At 47.6% G+C, this 27,994-nt stretch overlaps 1 protein-coding gene across 1 annotated transcript; it reads right to left on the reverse strand.

Moving 5' to 3' along the window:
- Positions 1-27,988, reverse strand: apc (APC regulator of WNT signaling pathway). The gene is made up of 17 exons (XM_084383844.1): positions 27,750-27,988; positions 18,072-18,227; positions 15,607-15,694; positions 12,458-12,680; positions 11,974-12,082; positions 11,711-11,824; positions 11,413-11,475; positions 10,903-10,953; positions 10,724-10,810; positions 10,433-10,610; positions 10,117-10,317; positions 7,461-7,556; positions 7,218-7,357; positions 7,055-7,132; positions 6,511-6,627; positions 6,158-6,372; positions 1-6,057 (listed from the first exon to the last, which is right to left on the reverse strand). Exons 2-17 carry the CDS (start codon positions 18,204-18,206, stop codon positions 1,083-1,085), a joined length of 6,870 nt encoding a protein of 2,289 aa, XP_084239970.1. The 5' UTR covers positions 18,207-18,227; positions 27,750-27,988; the 3' UTR covers positions 1-1,082.
- Between the last annotated feature and the right edge of the window lie 6 nt (positions 27,989-27,994).

The raw sequence follows: 27,994 nt of genomic DNA on the forward strand, positions 1-27,994 counted from the left end.
TTTTGCAGCTAAAATGTTGAATTTTATTGTTCTGTTAACATTTCACCTAAAAGTTTTTCCTCCAGCTTCAACATAAAAACAGTGAAAATCAAGTTACAGCTATGAAGAAACACTGTGGAAACTTTTTGGCAAAAATCTTTTGTTTTAAATTATGTGCTTCAAAGTTAAAAGGTTTTAAGGTTTTACAGCAATAACTTACGTTTTACAGTGTTATTTGTTTCCAAGGCGATACAGAGCGGCAAGTTTTCAGCCAACAGACAATTTCTCAAAATGTTTTCTAAAATTCAAGAACGGACTCAAACTTCCTCTAACATGTTTCACTTTCTACAGTTCAGTCAGCAGAAAACTTCCCTCTCTGACACAAATGCAGATTTTGAGTCCGGTTCTGAAAACTTGTTTTACGTCCGTCTGACGACAGAAAGAAGAACTGAAAATGTTCCAGTCGCTCGACTTTCATTCACAAAACTTTTTACATTTCAATCAGAACCAAAAACTGAAACAGACAAATACGTTTTGATTTAATTTGGACTTGGATCAACGTTTTCAAATTCTGAGAATTAAACTGATCGAAGGTCATTTTTCTCCACGTGGAGAAAATAAATTAACTTCTGCCTGGCGACAGGACAAAAATCTGCTTTCAGAACCAAACTCCATTCAAAAAAACAAGAAAACTTCCCAAAGAGCAGAATCAGCTCAGACGCTACAGCTAGCAGAAACACCATCATCATCATCATTATGTCACCGTGGTAACTGTCATCGTTAAGGTAGGGGGCGGGACCATGCAGGGACACAGGCAGAGAGGGGCGGAGCTAAGCGCTACACATTTTAGTGGTATAAAAACATAAAAAGTTCATTTTTAAAGTTTCTCTCATTGAATAAAGAAGCTTGACTGACAGGTGAGAGGAGCCAATGAGGGAAGAGGAGGGAGGTGTGGGGCGGGGATAGCACTTAAATACAGACTTCCTGTACAGTTCGTTCACACGCAAACATGTATTTACACTTCCTCCATTTTATCAACTGTCCAAACTGCGGCAGCCATTTTCTGATCAACCGTTTCAAGATTCTTCTTCCCGTTTCCTTTCTCACACCGACGTCACAATGTACGAGCCGCGTTCACCGCTGTTGCTACCACCGCCACCGCCACCACCACCTTCTCCGCCCTTCGGCTCCCGTTTTTTGGTGACAGGGGTGGGTATGAGTGAAGGCCGTGTAGGGGTCGTTGATGAAGATGTCGTGGTGGTTGGCGTGGCTGTGGTGGTGACATCAGCATTGCTCTTTCTCGGGCTTGGAGTGTAGTTGAAGGGGCTGACTCGAGCCGCTACGGCGCCACTGCGCTGCTGACTGCGCTGTTGTTGTTGTTGTTGTTGTTGTTGTTGTTGTTTTTGGCGTTCAGGTGGTGGCGGCTTGTCGTCCAGGCTTTCGCAGCTCCTGCGCAGGTTGAGGTTAGAGGAGGAGGAAGAGGAGGAGGAGGGAATCTTTGAAGGGGCAGGGCTGTCAATGACAGGCGGGGCGTTGGCGGCGGTGGGAGAGCGGGCTGAACAGGAAGAGGAGGAGCGCGGGTTGTTGACGGGACAGTCCTCCAGACGAACCCACACATCTTCTGATTTGTTGGTCAAGCTCCGCGCTGCTGATGAATCGCCACTGCCGCTCTTCGCCTTCCTCCATGTTCCCTTCGACCTCATGGCGCTCTCCTCCTCACTCCGCCCCTTCTCGCTGGACTCCGATGATGCGGACAGCACAGACGAGGAGCTTCCTGTCCTCTTCCACGTCCCCACACGTGGTAACGATGTCGAATGTTTACTGGCGCTCCCTCCTCCTCCTCCCCCGCCGCCATTTTCCCGCTTCCAGGTGCCGGTGCGACTAAAGCGTGATGACGTCACTTCCTGTGGCCGTGACGGGCTCTCGGAGTGGGAGCGGTTGACATCGTGTCTTCTGGTTGCCGATGGTAGCGGTGTGTCAGGGCTGGTTGGCGACTCTAACGCCGCGGTGGCTGCAGACTCTTCGAGCTTCCTCTTCAGCGTCGGGCTCGGAGCTTCTTTGATGAAGGTCGACTGACGGACGAGCGCCGGCTTCTCCGGCTCCGCCTTCTGCTTCTTGGCGGCCGTAGAGCTGCTGACCCTTGACGCCGACTCGCTCCTTGGGATGCCGCCACCACTCCTGGACACCCCGCTCTGTTTGGCCTGTCTGGAGGCCGACGAGGACGATGATGACGCACTTCCTGGAGACGCTGTGCGTGGCAGCTGTGACAGCTTTCCTCCTTTCTGATTGGCTGTGGAAGAGCGGGACGGCGTGGAATCCCGAGAAGACCCGCCTCCTCTGTCAGGGCCATCGCTGCTTCCTGGAGCTTTGGCCACAGCTGCTGCTCGGGGTTTGCTCCGCCCCCTGGCTGCTGGCTCTGCTCTTGGCTTGCCTGTGATCAAACTCCTGTACACCTTCTTCCCGCCTCTCACCGCCTTTGCCTCCTCATCATCTTCCTCTTCCTTCTTCTTCTTGGCCTCCAGAGTGGTGCGTTCTCCACCCTTCAGGATCCTTGCCCCCCGTTTCAACACCGCCTCCTCCTTTTCATCCACTTCTTCTTCATCTTCTGCATTGTTATTGGCTGCTGGTAAGCGGAATGGCGAGCCCACAGACTTCAGGGACAGGACTGAATCAGAGTCAGATGATGGCTGGCGGGACAGTGATGTGGCAGCGGCGGCGGCGGCATTAAGGCTGCTGACGATTGAGTTGGCACCTTCCTGGATCGCCTTCCAATCAAAGGACTCAGAGTCAGGGGAGGCAGGGCTTCTTGGTGCCTCTGAAGGCTCCTCCTCGGCCAGGATGCCGTCATCAGTTTTGGGAACGGGAAGTGCAGTGGCGACAGCGGCGGGGACGGTGTTGGTGGCTTTCTTCTTTTTCTTGGGCATGGCGGAGCTGATGCACTCCTGCAGCAGGTCGTCCTCCGAGTCGATGCTCAGTGAGCTGAGTGACGAGTTCCTGGAGAAGCAGACGGGCGTGTCCTCCACATGGAACGCTTTTGGGGCGTAGCCACTGGCTGCAGGGGGGCGGGGCTTTGACTCTGCCTGAGGAGGAGGAGACTTCTTCCTCGCTTTGCCTCCATCTTGCTGCTCAGCTGGCGGGGGTGGAGCGAACTCCTTGTTGTTGTTTTCCTGGTCGATGTCACTCAGCGAGCTGAGGGAGGAGTTTCTGGAGAAGCAGACGGGCGTGTCCTCGATGGCGAACTTCTGCTTCTCGTCCGTTGCTGTCGGGTTGGTGGCAGGTTTAGTTCTAGGGAAAACAGCCGCGGTCTGCTGCTTCCTCTTCCTTCCTTCTTCTTCTTTTGTTTTCTTCTCCTCTTCATCCTTCCCTCCACCGTCGTCTTCGTCAAAGTCGAGTGAGCTCAGCGAGTCGTTGCGTGAGAAGCAGCATGGTGTGCCTTCGATTGGCGTGTAGTGACGTGGCGAGTCAAAAGCAAACCCTGGTTTTGCTTTGGCAGCTGTTGCCGTGGCTATACTATACGATGCCCGCTGGGGCATCGGCTTCACTGGAGATGTCGGCTTCTTTTTCTGCTGCTGTGGGCCGAGAGAAGGCGGGGCAGTAGGAGGAAGAGGAGGGGGAAGGGGTGGGGCTTGGTGGTGCTCGCTGTTTGCTGCTGCTCTGATTGGTTTTCTGGGTTTGGCTTTGGGCATGGCAGCGCTGATACACTCTGCGAGGATATCGTCACCGTTCTCACCCTCAGGAAGTCCAGCCCGCCTCCCCTGAGTGGAGGTGGGAGGGCCTACAGATATAACAACTGCTGCCACCTCCTCATTGGGTGGGGAGTCGATAGTGAGGTCGCTGAGTGAGGTGGCAGTGGAGAAGTTGAGCGGTGTTCCCTCCACGCAGTAAACTCTCGGCACCTCTTCTGGCGGCGGGACATCTTTCCTCAGCTGTGACTGGGTGCGGCTTTGAGGTGGGAGGAGCTTGTAAACAGGAAGCTGGCTGGGTTTCCGTGGTGCTGCTTGTTGTGGTTTCTTTGGTTTCCGTGACGACTTGGGCATGGCCATGTTGATGCAGGCCTCCAGGATCTCGATGTCATCGTCGTCATCCGATTCGTCGAGGATTGGTTTTGGTGCCTCCTCCCCCCTCGCCTCGTTACCTCCATCCTCCTCTTTCTTCTTCTTCATCTCTGCTGCGATGTACGGTTCGTCCAGACTGAGTGCGCTCAGACTGGAGGCTCGGGAGAAGCCGTGCGGCGTGCTCTCTGTGGCGAAGTGCAGCAGGACATCTGTGCTGCTCTCCTCCTCATCCTTCTTCTTGGCCTTTTCCTGCTCCTTTGTTTTCTGCGTTGATGGCGGCAGTGGTGGCGTTTTGGCACGGCTCGGTGGCATCGTCTGTCCTGGGCTGTCGGGCAGGTCGCTGGGGCTGACCACGCCACTTGGCACGCCACTGCACGGCTCGCTTGAGCGCACAGAGCTGGCAATAGACGAAGTAGAGAAGCTGTCGAGGGAACTGACGGATGTGCAGCGGCTGAACATCAGCGGCGTCTCCTGAGCGTACGGCTGCTCTGGAGGACTCTTGGGAGTCCTGGCGCCCGAGGATGACGTAACATGGTGGTGGTGATGGTGGTGATGGGCGTGGCCATGGTGGTGGTGGTGACCTCGTCTCCCTCGTGTGGAGGGAACTGCAGCAGCAGCGGTCTGGCTCTCCGCCTCCTTCTGTTGCCTCTGCTGCTGCTCGTGTGCGTCTTTCTCGCTGACAGGAAGTGTCGGGTAGTCGTTACTGCCGCCGCAGCCGCTGATGACGCTCCCACCTCTCCTCCTCCTCTCAATGACATCACCGTCCTCCTCTTCCTCCTCTGATGATAGCGAGGACAGCGAGCTGCCTCTGGAGAAGCAAATGGGTGTGTCCTCCACGCAATATGTCTGCGTTGACTCCTGGTTGCCTTTTGGCACAACCCGATTGGCTGAGGATGGAGGGGGGCGGAGCTTGTTGGCAGAGGCTGATGGGGGAGGCGGAGCAGAGGGAGCAGTGGTCTCTTCTGGCTTGAACAGAGGTTTACGGGCAGCGTCTGCACCATACTTCAGGCTGTAGTCAATTGGCTGCTCGCCTGTAGTGTCACCACTGTAGTTTGATGTTGCCGTGGCAACAACGTAGCGTGGCGTGGGGCCGGAAGCTATGCGGCTGCTGGTTGTTGCAGAGTCGCTGCAGTCATTCCTTCTCCCCAGCCTAGCATCCTGTTCTTCATCCTCGTCACTCTCGATTCCGCCACGGTGACTTGGACTCTGTCTCCCAGAGTTCAACTGTTCGTCAGAGTACTTCAGGCTGTAGTTGATTGGCGTGTCCAGCTCTGCACCATCGTCATCCGCCATGTGGTTGGCACTGCGGATCTTGTGTGCCAGGTCGGCGGGGTACTTCCTGTAGACGCAGCACTTGTTGGCTCCGCTCTCGTCTGATGAGTAGAACGGCTCTGCTGACGGTTTGGTCTTGCCGCGGTTGCCGTAGCCATCAGCGCTTGTCACGCTGTTGAGGCTGTCGCTGGACGCTCGGACACTGGGTGGGAACACTGGCCGAGCGTATGCCGCTTCCTCGCTCGTCCGCTTTGATCCATCTCCATTCTTTGGGCTCGACAGCACCGGTGTGTTAGCATACGAGCGTGTAGTGCTCCCACCTCCTGCGGCGCCATTGCAGCCTCGCCCCTTCCTGTGTGCTGCCTTGGGGCTCAGGTTGTCAATGTTATCGAAAGTCTCTGACAGCTGCTGGGCGTCCAGCTCCTCAAACAATGCTTTCTGTTTGCGGGCGTGCAGTGACGGGGCGCCAGCACCCGGCGACACCACGCTGGCATCCTTGTAGCGTGCCGGCCGGTTGGCCATCAGGTTGCGCAGAGCGGCGGCGCTGCCCATGGCAATCATCTTGTGCCGGGAGTGGATGAGGTTGCGCAGCATGCCCACGGCGCCCAGCTCCCATAATGCCTCCTGGTCTTTGGCGTCTCTGGCTGACAGATTCCAGAGCGTCCCGCAGGCGTTGGACACGATGGTTAAACTGTGAGACTTGAGGTGCTGCAGCAGAGTCGGCAGGCAGCCGTGCTCACGCAGGATCTGCCTGCAAGACATAACGCAGGGAAAGAGGGAGTGATCAGTATTTAGTCCACAGAGGACACTGTAGCTTATCACTGTTTCTCTACTAGTTTATATTTGTTTACCTGTGCGCCTCGTTCGTGGCAATGAGGCTGGAGACATTGCGCAGGATGCCGCCGCCGCTCTCAATGATGGCAAGCGTGTTGGTGTGGCTGCGATGTGTCAGCGTTCCCACCAGAAACGCCAGAGCGCCATCTACGGCGCAGATATCCGCCTTGTTCTCTGTACAGTGAGCCGACAGGTTCCAGAGCGCGCTCAGTACAGACTTCAGTGTCGACTCCTGAAGGACAAGAAAAAAAACACACAAGAACATATCAAAGAACGCACTCAGTACAGACCTCAGAGTTTAAGAAGACACAACAACAACAATAGATAAATAGAAACAAACTAATCAATAGGGAAAACTGCTTTTATTCACCTTCTGGACCTCGAGAGCACAGCCCATCAGCGCTCGCACGCTGCCGACCTCACGCAGCGTCTTCTTGCTGTTGACATCAGCACGCCAGGACAAGTTCCTCAACACACTCGCGATCACCTGGAAAGAGACGGAAACAGACTCAGGTGAGTCCTGAGGCAGCAGACAGGCATCAGGAGGACTGAAGGTTGGGGGACACTACCGACCGAAGTGATGCTCCTGGTGTTTCACATCACACAAGACGATCGTTTGAAAAACAAACAGAGGCATATTAGCAAGTCGCACTGCTGCTCTGAGTGTGGAGCCCTGGGAGGCGGGGCTTATTTCATAATGTTTTGAGGGTTGGACCTCATTAACCTGTTGAGTCGTCCTGAAAGACGAGGCACAGCTGGAGGACAACTATCGACAAACTCTCTTATGACCCTTTCCTCAGGGGTACGTGGAGGGGGTATCTGTGGGTACTGTTGGCCACCAGCACTACAGTTTAGATGTTGAGGATAACATCTGCTCATGATCCTTCACAAGCTGCACACACAGGTGAGTTTACCTGCTGCAGGTCTTCACTGTCAGACTTCAGCTGGGCGACCATCGCTCTCATGCAGCCCTTCATGGAGCACAGCGTGGCCTGATGGGAAAAACAACACAAAGCTGTGACCTGATTGGTTAATGTAGCAGAAACATTTTGAAACATGTTTGTGTTTTCCTCCAACCTTATTGGCTACATCTCCGAAGGTGAGGTTGGTGAGTGCCATGCCAGCGTATCGCCGCAGTGTGACGCTGTAATGATCACTGCTCAGACCAAACATCTCACAGTCTACCTGAAGCAGCTCTGCCACCGCTTGCAGACCACCTGCAGGGAAAAGTAACCCACAAAGAGATGGAGCTCAATAACCAGTAAAACCAGTCAGGAACCAGTCAGGAACCAGTCTGTAAGACAAGCTAAGCAGACTCACCAAGTTCGTTCATGGCGTGTCGATGTTCTTCATCGAAGGAGAGTTTCATCAGGACGCAGACAGCCGGACAGATCTGATGTTCCACTGGAGACGGCACTGAGAACACAACACACACACACACTGTATATAAACACAACACACACTGTATATAAACACAACATACACACACTGTATATAAACACAACACACTGTATATAAACACAACACACACTGTATATAAACACAACATACACACACTGTATATAAACACAACACATTGTATATAAACACAACACACACTGTATATAAACACAACACACTGTATATAAACACAACACACACACACTAGGGCTGCACAGTTAAAGGTCCCATATTATGAAAAACTCACTTTTTCTGGGATTTGGGGTGTTATTTTGGGTCTATGGTGCTGCCACACTCATAAAAACTTTTTTTAGTGAGATACAGATTTCTGACGGTGTCTTGCCTGCAGTTTCCAGATGAGCGAGTCAAATTTGAATAATCCCACCCACAGTGTCCACCCACCAGGTACAGCACTCGACACTGACCCTCCTAAAAGGATCAGTCTCAACCATACGGGACCCAGCAGCTGCACCAGAGCCACAGGTAAGAGTCGCCACGTGTTGATAGTATTTACAGCTGCCTACGAGTTTGGTAAAGTCAGCTTGAAACTGGCTAACTAGTTAGCTCCGCCTCGGTCCGCTATGCAACGGCGTTTGAAGCGAGTTTAATGTTGATAATATTACGAGGGAGCTTGGTTGTCACAGTGAAAAGGCTGGAAACATGTGCAGACTGGAGACAGAGACTATGCGGACAGTGTCAAAGAGGTTGGAGACTGTGTTGGAGACAAACACAGCTTTCGCTAGCTGTTTTTAGCTGTTACCTGTTGCAGGTCAGTGGGGGATGAGAGCCGGTGGTTGTGTCGGGGAGTCCTGCTGCAGCCGCAGAGTCTGTATGTTTCTGAGCCTCTCATTCTGGGTCCGATTCTGGGTCAAACTGGTGGGGTTGAACGACAGCATCTCGCGAGCCATAGCGCTACATCCACCGTAAACATTAGCACATGCTACCGCTAGCGTGAACGACATCCTCTCCCTGAGAGGGGCGTGTGTTAGGACGGAGCTCATTAGCATTAAAGCTGCAGGCACAGAACCAGCTGCTCTCAGCAGAGCCACTTTCAGACAGCTGAAGTTCAGGACCACTGATGGGTTTGGGGCAGCACATTTCGAATACAGTGTTGTTGGACCTCTGACAGCTGAGTGGAATTGATGAAAAACAGTATAATATGGGACCTTTAATTGAATTTTAATCACGGTCATGATTTTGGCTGCGATGGTTAAATTAAGATGATCGTCGCGATATTAACATTTAAAAAGCTCTGTTGCATATCAAATCAAGCACTTTCTCAACCCAATAGTCAGCCAACCACCAGGGGGCGAACGAAAGGTTAGGGCTTCATTAAGCTGCCTAAATAGCAAGCGAGCACACCCTCCAGCAGCGGCAGCCTCAAATTATATCCAACAGTGTCGCCAGGACGCCGAAGCGCTGCAATTAGCTGCGAAGCGCCGAGGAGTGGAGCCATTTCCGTTTCGGCGCCCATGTTAACTGATGGTGTCGTTCACATAGGTGGCGCCGCGGCGCACTGCCCCGCTGCCGGTACGCGCCGTGCAGCGATCGTTTCAGCGTCTGGTCTATTATTTTTCGCTTGCCGCGGCCGAATGTGTCAAGCCGGGCAGGAAGTCAAACAAAGCAACAACGAGAGAATCCGGTCGATTTTCAAAAAATAAAACAAATTTCAAAATAAAACAATTTTCGATAATTAAACACCCCCATTGACAGAAAACTACTCAGTACTATGAAGTGGACATACATTTACAGTTGTCAGGAAAACATGGCGTTGTAATTTTATGCGGTTATTTACTTTCTTATGGTGAAAAAACAGCTCCAGGTGTGACTACAGAGCAGCTGAGCAGCAGAGCTGTTTGCCGACAGCAAATTCGTGTCTGGTGTGAACAGAAGGGCCGCGGCTCTTCGTGGCACTTCGGCGTCCTGACGCAATGTCGGAAGCAGACAGTGACAGTACGGCAGCATCTGGAAGCGAGGAGCTAGTGTGAGGGATCGATTGCACTCTGCAATGGCATATTTATTTTTTGCCCTTTGTCTTGGGTACATTTTATTTTATTATTTGTGATTTATTATTATTTTAAGTTTCAATTTGAAGCCTTGTTCACATACGGTTTGTTTAAAAAAGAAAGTGCAATAAAAAGATATGTTTTACCTAACAATGAATAATCGTGATTTCAATACTGACAAAAATAATCGCGATTATCATTTTGGCCATAATCGTGTAGCACACACACAGTATATAAACACAACACACACACACCGTAAATAAACACAACACACATACACACAGTATATAAACACAACACACACACACCGTACATAAACACAACACACACACGTACATAAACACAACACACACAGAGTATATAAACACAACACACACAGAGTATATAAACACAACACACACTCATATAGAACATCATACACATTCTGTATATATATATAGTGTATTTAGTTGATATAAAAACTGGTGATGGAAATGTGACGTGTGTCCTGATTGTCTGTCCTCCTGATTGGTCTGTGTGACATCACTCACTGGGATTGTCCTCCTGGTCGACGCCCCTCTCGTGGTTCTCCTGCCAGCTCCAACACGCCTCGCAGTAATGACGCACCTGCTCCAGAAGGTGGAGTACCCTGATCTCACGGCGGCCTCTCTTGTCGTCCGGCTGACTGTGAACAATGTTGTGCAACGCCGCTGACGCCCGCGCTCGAGCCTCCTTACTTCCTCGAGAGTTACCTAGCCAACAGGAGACAAACCACAGGTGAGAAGACAAAGTTGCCTGGGCAGATGGGGAAACATAAGCAGGTGATGCGAGATACCTGTGACAGAAAAGGGCAAAAACACCAGTTACCTAGCAACAGGGAGTCCTTGTCGTTGCCGTGCAGCAGCTGGATGAGCAGCGGCAGACAGCCAGACTGACGCATGGCAATGCACGAGTCCTGCGAGCTCGACATGGCCAGCAGCGTCCGCGACATGTCGTCCTTATCATGAGTCCCCAACATGGACAGAAGACTGTACACCATCTCCACCTGCAGGGGGCGACACAGACGGTGAACTTTTTACAGTGTAAACCGTCTCCACCAGCAGCGGGCGACACAGAGGGGCATGCATGTTTAAAGGCTTGCTAGGCAGAATTTATGACCTTGGTTCCCAGATGGCTGGTGATTCGTCGAGGCACAGAGTAGCTCCCCTCATTGGTTGGTTCGTGGTCCAATCGGCTGCTTGAGCTCTGAAGGAGGAAAAAACAATGAAAGATTACAACAAGAGCTCAAACAAAAGAGAAATAAAGTAAAGAAGAAGACGAGAGGACAGGAAGCTCACCTGAGCTCCAGCCAGAACGCTACTGTCGCTCGCCCCCTGACCCTCCTCCACCTGGGGAGAGAGAGGGAGGGAGCGGATTAAATGAACGAGTTTCATCAGAAACGTAAATGACTTAATCAATAAAAAACGAGGGTGAACTTTAAGATTCAAACAGCAGGTCTGAAGAACGTCACATTTACACTGAACACAGCAGGAAAAGATTCAATCAATCAAAATTTTACAGAAAATTTAAAAAAGGCAGAAAAGGAGGTCATAAATGATGATGTCATGAATCATGTGACTTCTCTATAACCTTCCTCACATTAATACAGACAACAGAAATCTACTCCATAGTTTGACGGTTCACTGGACCTCTCTGAACGTGTCCTCTTCTTCTTCTGTGGTTTAATGGCGACAATCAGCTCCACCTGCTGTTATCTCCATCAACTAATCAACTCACATTAAACTTTGATTGGTTCACTGCAGATAGTCTGTGATGTCACTATAAACATGAGGAACAGGTGAGGTTACCTGGAGGCGAGCTCCCAGTCTCAGGATGTCTTTCTCTATCTGCTGAATACGAGACACACGAGCCTGAGGGGACACACACACACACACGATGTTGACATTAAAGACATTTCTTCAAACTTTAATATTTCAGCTGTGATGAAGCTGTTTGAATTGGACTTTAATGATCAGAGAGTTCGACATCATTCAGCATATCCAGCTGGTTAAAATGGAGGCTCCAATTTTTAGTTAGCAGTTGCCATGGTCACTCTTGGCTTCACTCAGGGAGGACTGATCAAACAGACTCCAGGTGAGTTCCTACCTGAGCTCTCCTCTCCATCTCCTGACAGGAGCCCAGCTGCTCCTCCATCGCCGATCGGATCTGACGAGCTTCAAACTCCAGCTGACGACGACTCATGTCCGTCTGCAGAGTGAACTACAAACACACAGTCCAATCAGCTGCGAGGACACATCTGCGACTGTTTTCATCAGGCTACTGTCACCACAGCAACAGCAGCTGAGGCTCATGGGTTCTGTAGTATTTAGAGACGTGTGCAGTTTCGACAAAAAACAAAGTAGAGTTACGTTTTCAGTGAGCGGCAGACTGTCGATCCTCTTGGTGAGATTCTGCAGCTGAGCATAGTACCAGTCCTTCTCCTTCTCCTCCTTCTCCAGCTCAGCCAATAGGAGAGACCTGCCACGGAGCAGCAGCCAATCACAGAGAGGAACAGAGAGAGGACCGCAGAGGCCAACCCAAGAGAGAGACACACAGAGTGACAGGAAACACGCAGAAAATTAAAAACCTGACAAAAACTACAAACTAGTGTTGACACTGAACTTCTGCCTTTGATACAACACCACGAAAATATCAATAATAAATATTTCAGTACTGTACTGGAGTAGTAGTAGTACTCTCAGTAGTATTATCATGTACTGTAGTAGTAGAAGTACACAGTAGTATTATCATGTACTGTAGTAGTAGTATTAGTAGTACAGTCAGTAGTATTATCATGTTCTGTTGTAGTAGTAGTACTCTGTACTGTTGTAGTAGTAGTACTCTCAGTAGTACCTCTCCTTCTCCAGCTCCTCCAGGCAGCGGTCATGGCTGTCTCTACCCACTGACGGCAGCCCTCTCCTGGGGAAGGCAGCGGTGGTTGGGGGGCCTGGAGCTCCGGAGCCTCCAGCTGCTCCTCCAGCAGCTCCAGAGCCAGAAGAGGCCGAGCTGGAGGAGGACGAGGGGGGCAGAGGAGGCCTTGACCTGGGCTTAAAACCTGCAGAGTCCAGGCTCATCTCTGGAGAGGAAACAAAAGTCAGGTTACTGTGCAAGTGTGTAGCCCCTTTTAGTTAGAAAATGCGCCACATTTGCAGCGTGCAATCTTCCGTCTTGTCTCTGTGAAATGGAGGTGTAATATTCCTCCTTTTCAAAAAAGCCGCCACTGGGGTAGGCGTAAACATGTGGCGTGATGTGAAGCATGAAGTTGGGCGTGAACAGTGATGTACAACAGTCCCCGTGATCTGGTTATTGACGGTTCTCTCGGCTGTGATGGTTAGCATATCCCGGATCTCAGCGGCTTTCCAGTTGCTCATCTTGATGTCCGCGGATGAAGTGATGAACTGACTGCTGTGATCAGCTGTTTCCTGCTTTTAAAACTCCCGGCTGTGGGTCGCACAAAAGTGCACGTCATCGACACCTCCGCCCGTGTCACGCAATTGCCGGGACATCGACGACTTGGATTTACATAACAATGGAGGTGGCAAAAAGTGTACCCTCCTAGGCGTTAGAGCCCTGCACTGGAGCCCGAGGCCCGAGGGGCCCGACAGCCCGAGGGCCGGGCTTCGGGCCAATTACCACATCATTACCTCGGACACGGGCCGGGCTCGGGCTTGAACGCAGCAGCCGCTCTGCCCCTCCCTCTCCACTGCATGTCACTCACATCATATTATACTGATCCCATTCGCGCGTCCAGCCCATAGGTCCCGCCGCCACACACATGGACAACATGAAGAAAAAGATTGAAGATTGTGAACTTAAGACGGTGAGCAACACCAAGGGAAAAGCTCAGTATCGGACAAAGTTTAAACTTGTTACAACCCTTCAAGATGAGCCAACCGGGTTTGTTCAGTGCAGCTTTTGCAATGCTGTTCTACCATATGACAGCAAAATGACTGGTTCATCACATCTACAGAGACATTTTGATCGTTCATGTGACGGATCCAGCAGCGGTCACATACAACTGAGTGTAAGCAATTACATCCCCAAAACACCACCAGACACAGTGAAGTCAGAAGTCACAACAAAATGTGTGAACTTTTGTTGCATGGACATTCGGCCATTTGAAACAATTGCAGGGGCCAATTTTAAACAGTTAGCACAAGAGCTAATAAATGTTGGTGCAACATATGGCCGTGTTTCAGCCAAGGAACTACTCCCCGACCCCACCACAATCTCCCGAAGATGCAAAATCATGGCGAATGACAAGAGAGGGGAGACAGTTGAGGAGATAATGGAGGTGATGTCGCTGATAAATATTGGCATGACTACAGACATGTGGACGGATGATTTCCGTTAGATGAGCTACATGGCTATATCATGTCACTATATTACACCAAAATATGAGATGAAAAGCAAGCTCCTCACCACAACATGCTTCCCAAACCATGCAAAAACAGGAGAAAATATCTGAAAAGAGCTTCAGCAGCAACTGGTCACAGTCCTCGGCTTTGATGCATCAGTTATGAACAATGTTGTCTGGGTAACCGATCAAGGCGCAAACGTGGTGGCCGCTCTCTGTCCATACCGGCACCTGGCTTGTCAAGATCACCTGTACAACACAGTCCGCCGGCATGCCTTGAACACAGAGGTGCTGGCTGAAGAAGTCCCAGAAGTAGCAGAGACCCTGTTGGCAGCCAAGGCTTTAGTCCGATACATAAAGCAGTCGTGGCAGGTCAGTCAGCTGCTAAAAACTGTTAAACAAATGGCAGAAACCAGATACAGTACAGTCTTCCTCACACTGGAGTCAATTCAATCAGTCTACGCAGAGCTGCAGGAGCTTCTTCAGAGCCGTGGTGAGAGCACAAGATTACGCGATGTCTCCCCAGATGCTCTAGCCCTAGCATTTAGCGACGTGCAAAAGGAGCTAGAAGGGGACGAATACCCAACCCTGCACCTTGTTGTTCTCAGGGTCAACAAGCTGAAAAGCCACTGCCAACCCAAAGTTTTCTGACACTCCTTCCCAGACTATTATCCACCAACGACACCTTGAGTGGATAATGAAAAAAATCGAAATCCAGCCAGTTCATAAAATAGCCATTTTCTTATGGCCAAAGTTCAACTAATTAAGAATGTTTACTGCCGCCGAGAGGGCCAGCATCCAGCAACAGGTGAGAATCCAGATAAGTCGCTTCACAGAGGGGGAGGATGCGCGTCGGCAGGAGCCTGCACAATCAGGTAAGATTTTATTTCCTTTAGCCTATTAGATGTAGGCTAATTGTCTTTTCACTTTATGCACCGGTGGCAACCACTAAACCACTTTCCCTGTATTTACTCAGCATCAGGCGCAGTCCAGCACCAAAGAGCAGAGCATTGGCGGTGTTTGAGGAAGCAGCAGCGAGCGCGCTTTCAGTGCAGCTGGAAGAGTAATAGAAGAAAGGAGGACTGGACTTGCCCCTGAAACTGTGGATGCTATATCCTTTTTCTGCGTGACGCCAAGTAAACAGACTGTTCTTGTGATGTTACAAGAACTGAGGACTTGTCATGTTAAGCAGCTCACTGTTGTTGAATTGGGCTTAGGCTACAATAACTGTTCTTACAATTGTATCGCCGTGTTCAGGTAAATAGCCTACTTATTTGATAAGTAGTTCTACTGTTCTCAGGTAACACAAGCTGTTTAGCCTAATAATAAACACTGTGATAAGGTTTAAGTGTTTTGTTGGTTTTTGTAGCTTAGGCTTGGATAGACGTGTTTATTTGTTAATAGACCTGCAGCCTACAATTGCCGCGATATCAGGTCAACTGCAGCTTTCCAGTGCGCTGTCGGGCCCAGATAACAGGCCCGTGCAGGGCACTACTAGGGGTCATATTGGCAGACCAAAACAGGCCCCCAATATACCACAGTCTGTCTAAATTCGCGGACCTAGCCGCAAAAAGGACAGCCAGGCAGGTTGTTGTCCAGTATAAAAACGCTTTGTGTTTTTTCTGTGCGTGTGCGTGTTGTTCACCCTTCAGTCTCTCGATGAGCTCCAGCTGAGAACCAGACGCCTCTCCAGACTCTTCTTCTATGGTGCCCTGCAGCTGCTTCAGCACTTCCTGTTTGATGTAAGAGGAGAATAAAGTAGGTCCAGAGTGACATCACAGTGCACTGCTGTCTGCTGTGGCCACAGGGGGCGCCACAGTCACACCCCGAGCACAGACAGAGGCTTTAAAAGAGAAACATGCTCCGGACACTGTGTTACAATCAGTAACAATACAAATAATCAATAATAATAATAATAACAACAAAAATAGTGAAGAGTTGTTAAAATGAGCAACAAACTGACAAAACACAAGAAAAACAAACTGTGTAATATAGACTCAGCGTCTCCCTCTCTCTCTGTGTCTGTCTATGTCTCTCGCCCAGTCAATCAGAGTCAATCACTGCATCGCTCTTCACTCACCACGATGAATCGACAGCGTTCATACAGCGACATGATGGAAACTAACAACTCTCAGACTGTCCATATGTGTTTTCTGCTCAACGACACAAAACAGGAAACAGGAAACAGGAAATGGGAAGTGAGTGTGTGTTTGGAGAGGAAGGACGCAACAATAAAGAAGAAGAAAACTACACGTGAAAGACAAGAAAAACACAGACACGACAATAAGATGGCAACACAAAACTATCAACAGAAAACACCAAAAATGTAACTAAAACTGGATCAGGACAAATAACATAAGTAAAATACAGATGAAAATAAACAGAAGTCAGTCTGAAACTATTCCAAGTAACAGACAGACCGAGGAAAGATTAGAGCAGAAAAGATCAAACTTAATAAAACTAAATACTAAAACACCAAATATGCAAAAAGGAGGGTTAGGGTGAGGGTTAACCCCTAACACCTCACACCTAACCCAAGGCAGAAAGAACAGAGGAGGACATGAACAACACAACAATTAGACAAAACAATTAAAGAATATAAGAAAAAGAAAAAGACAAAAGAATACGCTGAAATTAAGGATCAAGATTAAAACAAAGAAAGACTTGAACAGAAAAACAAGACAAAAAAAGAAGAGATGGAGAGGAAGCAAAACAACAACAACAACAACAACAGGAAATAAACAAGAAAAACAAGACGGGAAAGATGAAAAAAGAAAGAAAGAAAGAAGAGGAAGCAAAGATGAGTAGAGAACACAGACAGCTCACTCCGACAGCTTTCCTGAGTACTCTGTGTCAGACCAAAGATCATCTAACACACAAATATCTCACTCAGAACAACAACAAGGAGCTCATTCTGCCGCTCAGAGCACCGCGTGATTGGTGGAAAATACCACAGGTCTATTCTGGGCTGAAGAGAGAGAGAGACAGAGAGAGAGACACTGAGTCTATATGCCAGAGAGAGAGACAGAGAGAGAGACACTGAGTCTATATGACAGAGAGACAGAGAGAGAGAGAGAGACAGAGAGAGAGAGAGACACTGAGTCTATATGACAGAGAGACAGAGAGACAGAGAGAGAGACACTGAGTCTATATGACAGAGAGACAGAGAGACAGAGAGAGAGACACTGAGTCTATATGACAGAGAGAGAGAGAGACAGAGAGAGAGAGAGAGAGACACTGAGTCTATATGACACAGAGAGAGAGAGAGAGAGAGCCACAACCTGAGGGACACGGACGGACACACACACACACACACACACAGTATATATAATTAATGTAAATCAATCTTGGTGTTGTTATTTGTTGTGTCCTGTCCGAGTGTTTGGACCGATGCTTTGGCAACATTGTTGTTAAACTTTCGTGCCAATAAAGCTCCTTTGAATTTGAATTGAGAGAGAGAGAGACATGTATTAATGGAGAGGTGTCAGAGCGAAGGGCGCTGACCCGTATGGGGTGCCAGGAGCAGTTAGGGGTTCGGTGCCTTGTTCAAGAGCATCTCAGCAGTGCTCAGGGGGTGAACTGACACCTCTCCAGCTGCCAGTCCACACACACTGTATAGTTGGAGATCCGTGCCCCCCCTGCAGACCTAGGTACTGTTTCTGCTCACGTCAATTCAAGCCGGCCGGCAGGAATGTTGTGGCATCACGACGTCACATCAGTCTCATCAGTCTCATCAGTCACAATGTCACATCAGTCTCATCAGTCTCAACAGTCTCAATGTCTCATCAGTCTCATCAGTCTCATCAGTCTCAATGTCACATCAGTCACATCAGTCTCATCAGTCTCAATGTCACATCAGTCTCATCAGTCTCATCAATCTCAATGTCACATCAGTCTCATCAGTCAGGCTTTTTAACAATCATTTAAAAATAATAAACAGCTGGAGTCACATCAGAGTCTGCTCTGATCCAGAGACTTTACTGACGGGAGGGCGGCGGGAGGTGACCTCCACTGTCGAGTGTTTTTGTTCTGAATTAAGGCGCGCGCGCGCACACACACACACACACAGGACTGAAGTCAGTCCAGCACAAGACACTGTTGAACACGGACCTTCATATTGGACGCCTCTGTCTCCAGTTTGGTCAGGTGGTTCGAGTTGTCCTGCAGCTCCTGTCGCAGGTTAGAATTCTCCATCTTCAACACCTCCACCTGCCTCAGCAGCTGGTCGTAAGACGCTGCCGCCATGTTGGAAGACCCACGACTGACCTGCACAGAGCAAACCAGGAACCATCACACTGTAGACCTGTAAGACTGCTACTGGAGCTTTAACAGTGCTGACACCAGCACATCATTCAGGTGAACCTGTGGTTTGATGTGGTCAGACAGTGATATTGATATCACTCACCGTTAGTAAGAACGATCATTTATGCAAAACAAATTTTCATTTTGACTGAAAAAAATCTATTAAATGATGACGTGACATTTGTTGGGATTTGCATCAAACCAACATATTTTTCTATAATAACATCAACAACAACAATAATTATAATATAGTTCTGTTTGTCATTAATTTTACCGTTATCAAAAAAACTGCAGCTAAATATTACACATCGGCACACTGACTCCTCCAGAATACTGGGTTTATCTTCATGTCTTCACTCATCAGATCATCACTTTACACAGGAAACAAGGTGCAGATACATGTTTGGCTTCATTAAAGTGGTACTGTGGTACTGACCGTACACAGACAGAGCCTACAGGTCGAGTGATGGTGCTGACACATTGTTGTGTTTTACTCATCTGATAGCCTTATTATATGGTATATATGTACGGTTGTAATAAGAGATGCACTGATTGGCTGGTCAGGGACTTGAACCAGACGATGTTTGCCACACAAGAACAAGATGTGTTTGGCACTGGGCACTAAATGTGCAGAGACGGTCCATCTTGTATATCTTGTGACAGCAGCTGACACGTTGTGTCAAAGAGTCGGTCTTGTTGCAGCAGAAAGTGCACAGATGATACAAAATGGTGAGCGGTGGATTTAAGTTTTCTTTTTAAATCATTTGATCACATTTTTGTTGTTCACACTGTAGCAGTGAGTTTACTGAAGAGACATCATTAAGAAACTACAGGTATGGAGGCTGCTGAGGGACAAACCTGTGAGACTTGACTGACATCAGTCTTTGCTTCAGTTTAAACACATTTATGTTAATCCTCCTCTGACACGTAGTAACTGTACATAATCATGTACTGCATGTGACTGTGTGTGTGTGTGTATCATGTGATGTTTCCTCTCTGTGACACTGATGTCTGACAGTCACATGATTTACCAGCTGCTCACGTCTCTAAACACAACAACACGTTACAGTACTACAACACTGCAGTACCATCTGTGGTACTACAACAATGCAGCACTATCTGTGGTACTACAACACTGCAGTACCATCTGAGGTACTGCAACACTGCAGTGCCATCTGTGGTACTACAACACTGCAGTACTATCTGTGGTACTACAACAATGCAGCACTATCTGTGGTACTACAACACTGCAGTACCATCTGTGGTACTACAACACTGGAGTACTATCTGTGGTTATGCGACACTGCAGTACCATCTGTGGTACTGCAACAATGCTGTACCATCTGTGGTACTGCAACAATGCAGCACTATCTGTGGTACTGCAACACTGCAGTACTATCTGTGGTACTACAATACTGCACTACTATAGGCTGGTCCTACAGTGATAGTCCACATTGACAGATGATCAATAACTGTGCTGATCAGCTGACAGCCCTGCTGATGGTCCAGGACTTGTCTCTCTCTGGACCGACCGTCAGCTCAGTCTGGACCCTGAACACACCTCCTCTGGTTATGCATGCAACATCTTCCATTTTGATCGATCAATAAGTTATTAGTGACGAACAATACACAGATCCTTCACAGCGATCCAGTCCACTGATCAATGTCTTCTCATGTTGCTCATTTCCCATCATTCCACATGTCGGCAAAATAAACTGCTGGAGAGAGTGTTGCATGTTGTTACTGCAGAGTTGTGACAGTTCACAACCAGCTGCTACATGGAAGAAACACAATCTGCCTCCATGACGCACAGTTTACACATCTAGTTCAAAGGTCAGATCTCTAGTCAGATCTCCGGTCGGATCGCCGTTCGGATCACCGGTCAAATCGCTGGTCAGATCACCGGCCAGATCTCTAGTCGGATCTCCGGTGCTGAAACAGTCAGAGTTCACCTACTTCTCTGCTGCTGTCCTCTGTTGTCTTGTGTCGGAGTTTGACACACAAACAGACGGACTGAGAGTCCACGGGCGTCGACAGAGATGTCATAGTGCGTTCAAGTGCACCTCCAAAATCAAAAATCTATACTTGAATGGCCACGTAGGTTTTTATACAGGAAGTTGTGATTTCTGTGTTATTGTTCTTGGGCGAAGTACACAACTACACCTGTTATTACCTTCTCTGGTTTTCACTTCAGCACTTTTAATAATTAAATGGCAAAATAATTATGATATGGCAATCTTTTTTAGCCTTATAAGCAGATTTTAAAAACTCTTATTAAAAAATCTTCTCACACTGTATCATCAAACTTTTTTTACTGGGGATTTTTTTTCTTATTAAATATTAAAGACCTGAGAAGGGACAGATGTGAAATACTAAATTCATTAAATGTTGACCTATTTTAATATCGGCAATTGTTCCGGACCCGACTTTAAATAAAAATCAGATGCGACCGTTCAGTAATTAGTTTGACAACCCTGTGATAGTCGTCCAGTGTGAACGCTAGCTCATGTAATTAGCAACACAACGTCAGATCGGGCTGCGTTACCCCAGAGTTGAATCTGTTTCAACTTTTTCGCAGCAGCTAGCTGCATTTTATCTCGGCGCCCTGTGCAGTGCAAACACCCTGCATCAATGAGAAATAAAAAACAAAAATTAAAGGGAGGACTGTTTTCACCACAACACCGGACTGTGTCTGAAAGAGGTGTTGAGAGACTAACTGGTGAACATAGAGGAGCGTTCAGCTGCTAAAGAGACTAACTGGTGAACATAGTGAATTGTTCAGCTGCCAAAGAGACTAGCTGGTGAACATATAGGAGCATTCAACAGCTAAAGAGACTATCTGGTGAACATAGAGGAGCGTTCAACAAAGAGACTAGCTGGTGAACATAATGAATTGTTCAGCTGCTAAAGAGACTAACTGGTGAACATAGTGAATTGTTCAGCTCCTAAAGAGACTAACTGGTGAACATATAGGAGCATTCAACAGCTAAAGAGACTAGCTGGTGAACATAGTGAGTTGTTCAGCTGCTAAAGAGACTAGCTGGTGAACATAGTGAATCCTTCAGCTGCTAAAGAGACTAACTGGTGAACATAGAGGAGCGGTCAGCAGCTAAAGAGACTAACTGGTGAACATAGTGAGTTGTTCAGCTGCTAAAGAGACTAGCTGGTGAACATAGTGAATCGTTCAGCTGCTAAAGAGACTAACTGGTGAACATAGAGGAGTGGTCAGCAGCTAAAGAGACTAACTGGTGAACATAGTGAATTGTTCAGCAGCTAAAGAGACCAACTGGTGAACATAGAGGAGTGTTCAGCTGCTAAAGAGACTAGCTGGTGAACATAGAGGAGTGTTCAGCCGCTAAAGAGACTAGCTGGTGAACATAGGAGTGTTCAGCTGCTAAAGAGACTAACTGGTGGACATATAGGAGCGTTCAGCAGCTAAAGAGACTAACTGGTGAACATAGAGGAATGTTCAGCTGCTAAAGAGACTAACTGGTGGACATAGAGGAGCGTTCAGCAGCTAAAAGAGACTAACTGGTGAACATAGTGAATTGTTCAGCTGCTAAAGAGACTAACTGGTGAACATAGAGGAGCGTTCAGCAGCTAAAGAGACTAACTGGTGAACATAGTGAATTGTTCAGCTGCTAAAGAGACTAGCGGGTGAACATAGAGGAGCGTTCAGCAGCTACAGAGACTAACTGGTGAACATATTGAATTGTTCAGCTGCTAAAGAGACTAACTGGTGAACATAGAGGAGCGTTCAGCAGCTAAAGAGCCAGAAATTTCTTTTAGGAGTTGGTGGAAACCAAACAGGTGAAAGAGTGAACATTGGACTTTGATTGATGAGGAGACACAAACACGCTGAATACATGTTGATCATGTTGATCTGTAACTGCTGGATGTGGAAGTGATCTGATGATATGCTGATGTGTTCACAGTTTTTGCTCACAACAACGAAAAACATCAGTTCTTGCAGCTTTAGGAATATTTTCACAGACATGTGTCCTGTTTTACAGTATAAATATATGTTAACAGCAGATTTACATGCTAACGGATGTTTGTGTCCAAACCTTTTTTCGCTCAAATCTCTTTTCACCGTGGTTAGGATTTATATTGTGATCATATAATTACAGCTGGGACAATTTGTTACGTAATGAAAATGTCAACTGAGAAAGATAATCAGGGCCCTGATTAGAAAATCAATTACTGGTTTCAGATATATTTCACCTTCTGAAAAACACGACATGGAGACGTCACAGTCATCGACTCAATCTGATCTACTGCAGTACTACTACACTACTGCCACACATTACTACAGTATTACTACCACACATTACTACTGCAGTTCTACCGCACAGTACTACAGCAGTTCTAAAACTACACACATCCTCACACACATGTACTACAGCAGTACTAAAACTACACATCCTCACACACATGAAAAAATAAAGGCGATGAGAGGAGAGGGTTGATTCTGTCAGCTGAAGATCAGACTGATCACTGTATTGATCAGTCTGATCTTCAGCTGACAGAATCAACCCTCTCCTCTCATCGCCTTTATTTTTTCATTTCCTCCCTCTGTCTTCCTCCATCACCAGTCGGCCATTTTCTCTCCCTCCTCTCTCCATCACCTCCCCCTCTCTCTCCCTGTCTCCCCCCCTCTCTCTCTCTCCCCCCCGTTTCTCTCCATCACAGGAATCAAAATGATTTAATGCAGAAGAGGAAAAAGCGAGAAGAGGAAAACAGACAATGAAGGAAGAAAAACACGACCTCCATCCTCCTCTCTCTCTCCTCCTACCTTCATCCTCCCCCTCCTCCCCCTTCCTGTCGCTCAGTAATGTGACACAGAATAAAAACAGACAGAAGACAGAGGATGAATAAAGGATAAATAAAGGATGAATAGATTGTGGATAAAGAAAGAGAAAATGGCAGCTCACCCCATCGCTGTAGCCTCCATCACCCTCCCTCTCTCTCTCTCTCTCTCTCCGTGTCTGACAGAGAGCAGTCAGCTGGGCGAACAAGCAGCCAATCGGGAGGCAGAGACAGAGAGAGGGGGGAGGGGAGGGGAAGGAGGAGGATGAGGGAGGGGGGCCTACTTTTCCCTCCTCCTACTCCTCCCAGCATGCTTTGCAGCTGCTACTGCAGGCAGACTGACCGGGTTACTGACACACAGAGAGAGAGAGAGAGAGAGACACTCTGGACAGGTCTCTTCTTCATGTCTGACGGTCAGTTCATAATAAAAATCAGTGTTAGCATAAGAAAATATTATTAATATATAAATATATAAAAAGACAGCACTGAAGACTGGCATTAGCATAAAACATCATTATCAAGTATTATTAGCAAAACAAAACTAATCTTCACATAACAATATTAACATAAGCATAAACAAAAACACTAATGTTAGCATAAAACTTAATGTTAGCATTAAAAAAACAATGTTAGCCTTAAAATAAATGTTGACATAATTTCTAACAGTAAAGTAACGCCACTCATGTTAGTTTAGGAAAAACAATGTAAGTATTAACAAATAATGATGGCAGATGAAAAACACTGCTACACACTGTGTAAAAGTACACATGAAAAACTGCATCGCTCTATTCACTGTCGGTGTCAATTCAATTCCAATTCCAAATTCAAATTCAAATGAGCTTTATTGGCATGAAAGTTTCAACAATGTTGCCAAAGCATCAAAATACAATTTGTCCAAACAATCGGACAGAACACAACAAATAACAACATGAACATGAACACAACATTAAGATTGATTTACATTAATTATATATACAGTATATCGTGTGTGTGTGTGTGTGTGTGTGTGTGTCTCAGGTTGTGGCATGTGGACACACAGTGTGCAGCAGGTATGCCCTGTCTCCTTCTCCCAGCAGTATTTTAATGTTGAGAGGTGGTTCAGCTCTTTGAACTCAGATTACAGAGTTGAACTTGTTAAAATAAATGTTCCTGGTGTCGTTGAATGTTTTACATTGTAGGAGAAAGTGCATCTCTGTCTCAGCCTCACCTGTCGAGCAGTGACCACATGTTGTGTTGTCTTTTGGTTGCCATGATTGTTTGTGTCTTCCTGTTTGGATTGTCAGTTTGTGGTCACTGAGCCTGTACTTGGTGAGCATCTGTCTCTGCTTCCTATCTCTGACAGTAGAGATGTTCTGCTGACTCATCATGTTTTTAGGGCGAGATAAGGTTCTGATCCACTTTGGCTTTTAGTTTCTTCTTTCCAGTGTTGCAGGTTTCTCTACATTGTGTTATAATGTGTTGACTCTGGTTGTGTTGGGAGAGCAGTGTTGTTGTGAGGCTGTCAGACTGTCTGAGAGGGGCAGTCAGCCTCAGGACCAGCTGACAGAGGGGACTCTTCTCTGGGCTCAGCTCAGAGTCTGGAGGGCTTTGGAGTGGAGGCGTCTCTGGCTGGACTTCAGCTGGTTAACAAGTGGAGCGTTCTCTGTTGAATGTTAATTATCAGCGGGTCTCTGCCGCTCTCCAGGGCCCGGCTGTGGCTGCTGAGTCTGTACGTAGTCAACGTTCTCCTCAGTCTCGGGTCGGTTACAGAGCTCAGGTGTTCTGCCATGGAGTATTGTCTGTTTAGGGTCAAATAGCATTGGAGTTTGCTTTGGGTTTTGGTTGTAGATGTCCAATAGTCGATGTAATTGTCTTTTTCTTTTGCTATAACTTGGTGGGGCCGGATCGTGTGAGGGCGGTCTTGGTGTCCGGTGCTGTTGGAGCTGAGCCTCTGGACCAGCTGGCTGAGGGGACTCCTGTCTTTGCTCTCCTCTTGGCATTGTAGGGCTTTGTAGTGGTAGGAGCTAATTCAGCTCTGCACCCGTTGTTGGGGGTGTTCCTGTGGACGCTTTTGCAGATTTCTGTGTGCCGGCTTTCCATTGGGTGTTTGTCCCATTTTTCCAAGTCTTGGTTCATGAGAGGGCCCCACACTTCACTACCAAACAATAAAACTGGTTCAATTATGGACTGAAATATTTTGATCCAGATTTTGACAGGTGTGTCCATGTTTGAGGTTTTTTTTATAGTCCAGAAAGCTCTTCTGCCCTTGTCTCGCAGATCTTTAATGGCCAGACTGAAATTTCTCTCTCTCTCTCTTCACTGTCAGTGTCTCTCTCTCTATTCACTGTCAGTGTCTCTCTCTCTCTCTCTCTCTACAATAGCAGAGACTTATTAAAACAGTCACATCCTCACTGAGCAGTGGGCCAATCCCACGTCAGCATTTACAGCCAACACACACACACACAGTTTACTGAGATAAACGATTCATAATTTTTTACCGAAACACAACACATTAATTTTCTGTCTAATCAATAATCCAATCAATGATCAATAAATCTTTATCTGTACAATCTGTATTCTGTTTTCCTCCATCAAAAGAAAAATCATGAGTTTGATTTATGATCAGCTGGAGTCATTTCAGGTCACTGTGACATCATCACATCAGCCTCAGGTCACTGTGACATCATCGTGTTGCAGATCCAAACCTTCTGGAAGAGGAAACACCCAGAAAAACTGAAACACTTTCATGGTTTCAGAGTCAGCATCACAAACAACCTCGCCACCAGGCCACGTAAAAGCAGGAGGCCGGTGGAGCTGGCGGTCTGACCACACATCACCTGCAGAGGTGGCTCCGCCTGCAGGCTGATGGGTCAGAGGAGACTGTGGGCGGCAGCTTCACTGCACTGAATCAAATCCTTTATTTTCCGATGTGTTTATCAGTCATCTGGACACAATTGAAGCCATGTGTGTAAGACTGATACTAAAATCTAAAGTGTTATCACTAGACCTTGTCGTCTGACATGTCCTATGACATCATAGTAACTCCTATAGGACACACTCAGAAGGAAAACGATGTGCTCACGAGTCATTAATCCAGACTTGTTCAGTATATCCTTCAAGATAAATCCCGACTACTGATCCATTATTCTGTTCTGTTGTTGTTGTTGTTGTCGTTGTCATCAGCGTTAACATGTCCCTTCTGTCAGACCAACAAACTCAGTCACATAATTAATAATTAACATTAGTACATATAAATACTACTGCTACTACTGCTGATAACGGCAGCCAGTCACACTTAGGCTGAATTCACATTGAATGTGGCGCTGTGGCGAAAACGCAGGTGTTCCCGTTGATTTTAATGGGTCCATTTTGGCCGTGGTGGTGCCGGCCGCAGGGGGTCCGCAATGGAAAATCGAAGCCAACTCAGCTTTTGAAAAGCAGCCCGACATAAAGGTCCGGTGGCCAGTCACATGAGCTTGTGATGACACTATGACTGAAGCCACAGTGGAGGGTGACGTAATGTGTCGTGTGTGTTCACTCAGTTTGAAATACATCTGTGGATGCTGACGATCAATAATGAGGCAGAGACATGACCGGAGATGTACTACAGGTACTCTGACTACACACTGTTTCTTACACATCACACGTACCTGTAACAACAAGTACCTGTACCGACACGTACTGTACCAACATGTACTGTACCAACACGTACCTGTACCGACACGTACCTGTACCGACACGTACTGTACCAACATGTACTGTACCAACACGTACCTGTACCGACACGTACTGTACCAACAAGTACCTGTACCAACACGTACCTGTACCGACACGTACTGTACCAACACGTACTGTACCAACACATACCTGTACCAACACGTACTGTACCTACACGTACTATACCAACAAGTACTTGTACCAACACATACCTGTACCAACATGTACTGTACCAACACGTACCTGTACCGACACGTACTGTACCGACAAGTACCTGTACCGACAAGTACTGTACCAACACGTACTGTACCAACACGTACTGTACCAACATATACCTTCACCAACACATACCTTCACCAACAAGTACTGTACCAACATATACCTGTACCAATATGTACTGTACCAACACGTACCTGTACCAACACCTACCTTCCCCATCACGTACTGTACCAACAAGTACCTGTAGCAACAAGTACTGTACCAACACATACCTGTACCAAGACGCACAGTACCAACAAGTACCTGTACCAAGACATACAGTACCAACAAGTACCTGTACCTGTTTGTATTTTCTGAGTGGGGTTAGTAACAAAGGAGTACCAGCAGATGTTAGTCTATGTAGTACTGGTGGTAAAAGCCAGCAGTAGTACCTTAACCAGCCTTAACTGTACGCAGCGGTAGTAGTACTGTAGTACTGCAGAAGTACAAAGATACAGTGTATCTGTGACAATAGCAGCAGCTCTGTTAGCTAGCTAAACGTTACTGTGCGGCTAACACTGACCCGAGACTTTGCCGTCATTTCCCCAGAATACATTCACACATACCCTCAGTCTGCCGGGTGATCCAACGTCCTCTTCCTCTGTCCGGTCCTGCTAAACCCGGTAACCGACCCCAGCGAGCCCACAGACCCGTCCAAACAGCGATATCCAACCAAAACAAACGGTTAGCATGCAGCTAAGCTAACAGCACGGCCGTTCTTACCTTCCCGGTTCGGAGAAAAGACCAAAGTCCGCTTCAGACGGCGATGGATTCACGGGAACATCACCGGGGAGTCACACCGAGCCGGGAAACGGCCCGTTAGAGGCGGCGGAGGCCGCTCATGTCTCCGGTCAGAGCGGGAAAAGTGAAGTTTAACAAAGTCAGGAGAAGTTTAACTCTGAGGCCTTTCTGTTGTGGAGACACTGCTGCTGCTGCGGTCCGCCATCTTGTCTGTGTGTGTGTTTGTC

This window comes from Pagrus pagrus (genome assembly GCF_965226575.1).
Source record: "Pagrus pagrus genome assembly, chromosome: 19".
In the NCBI taxonomy this organism is placed as follows: Eukaryota; Metazoa; Chordata; class Actinopteri; order Spariformes; family Sparidae; genus Pagrus; species Pagrus pagrus.

Coding starts and splice junctions, on each gene's coding strand:
- apc (XM_084383844.1), bottom strand. CDS start 18,206: ATGGCGGCAGCGTCTTACGACCAGCTGCTGAGGCAGGTGGAGGTGTTG. Junction 7,358..7,460: donor ACACGCCATGAACGAACTTG/GTGAGTCTGCTT, acceptor TTTTCCCTGCAG/GTGGTCTGCAAGCGGTGGCA. Junction 6,373..6,510: donor GTGCTCTCGAGGTCCAGAAG/GTGAATAAAAGC, acceptor CTTGTCCTTCAG/GAGTCGACACTGAAGTCTGT.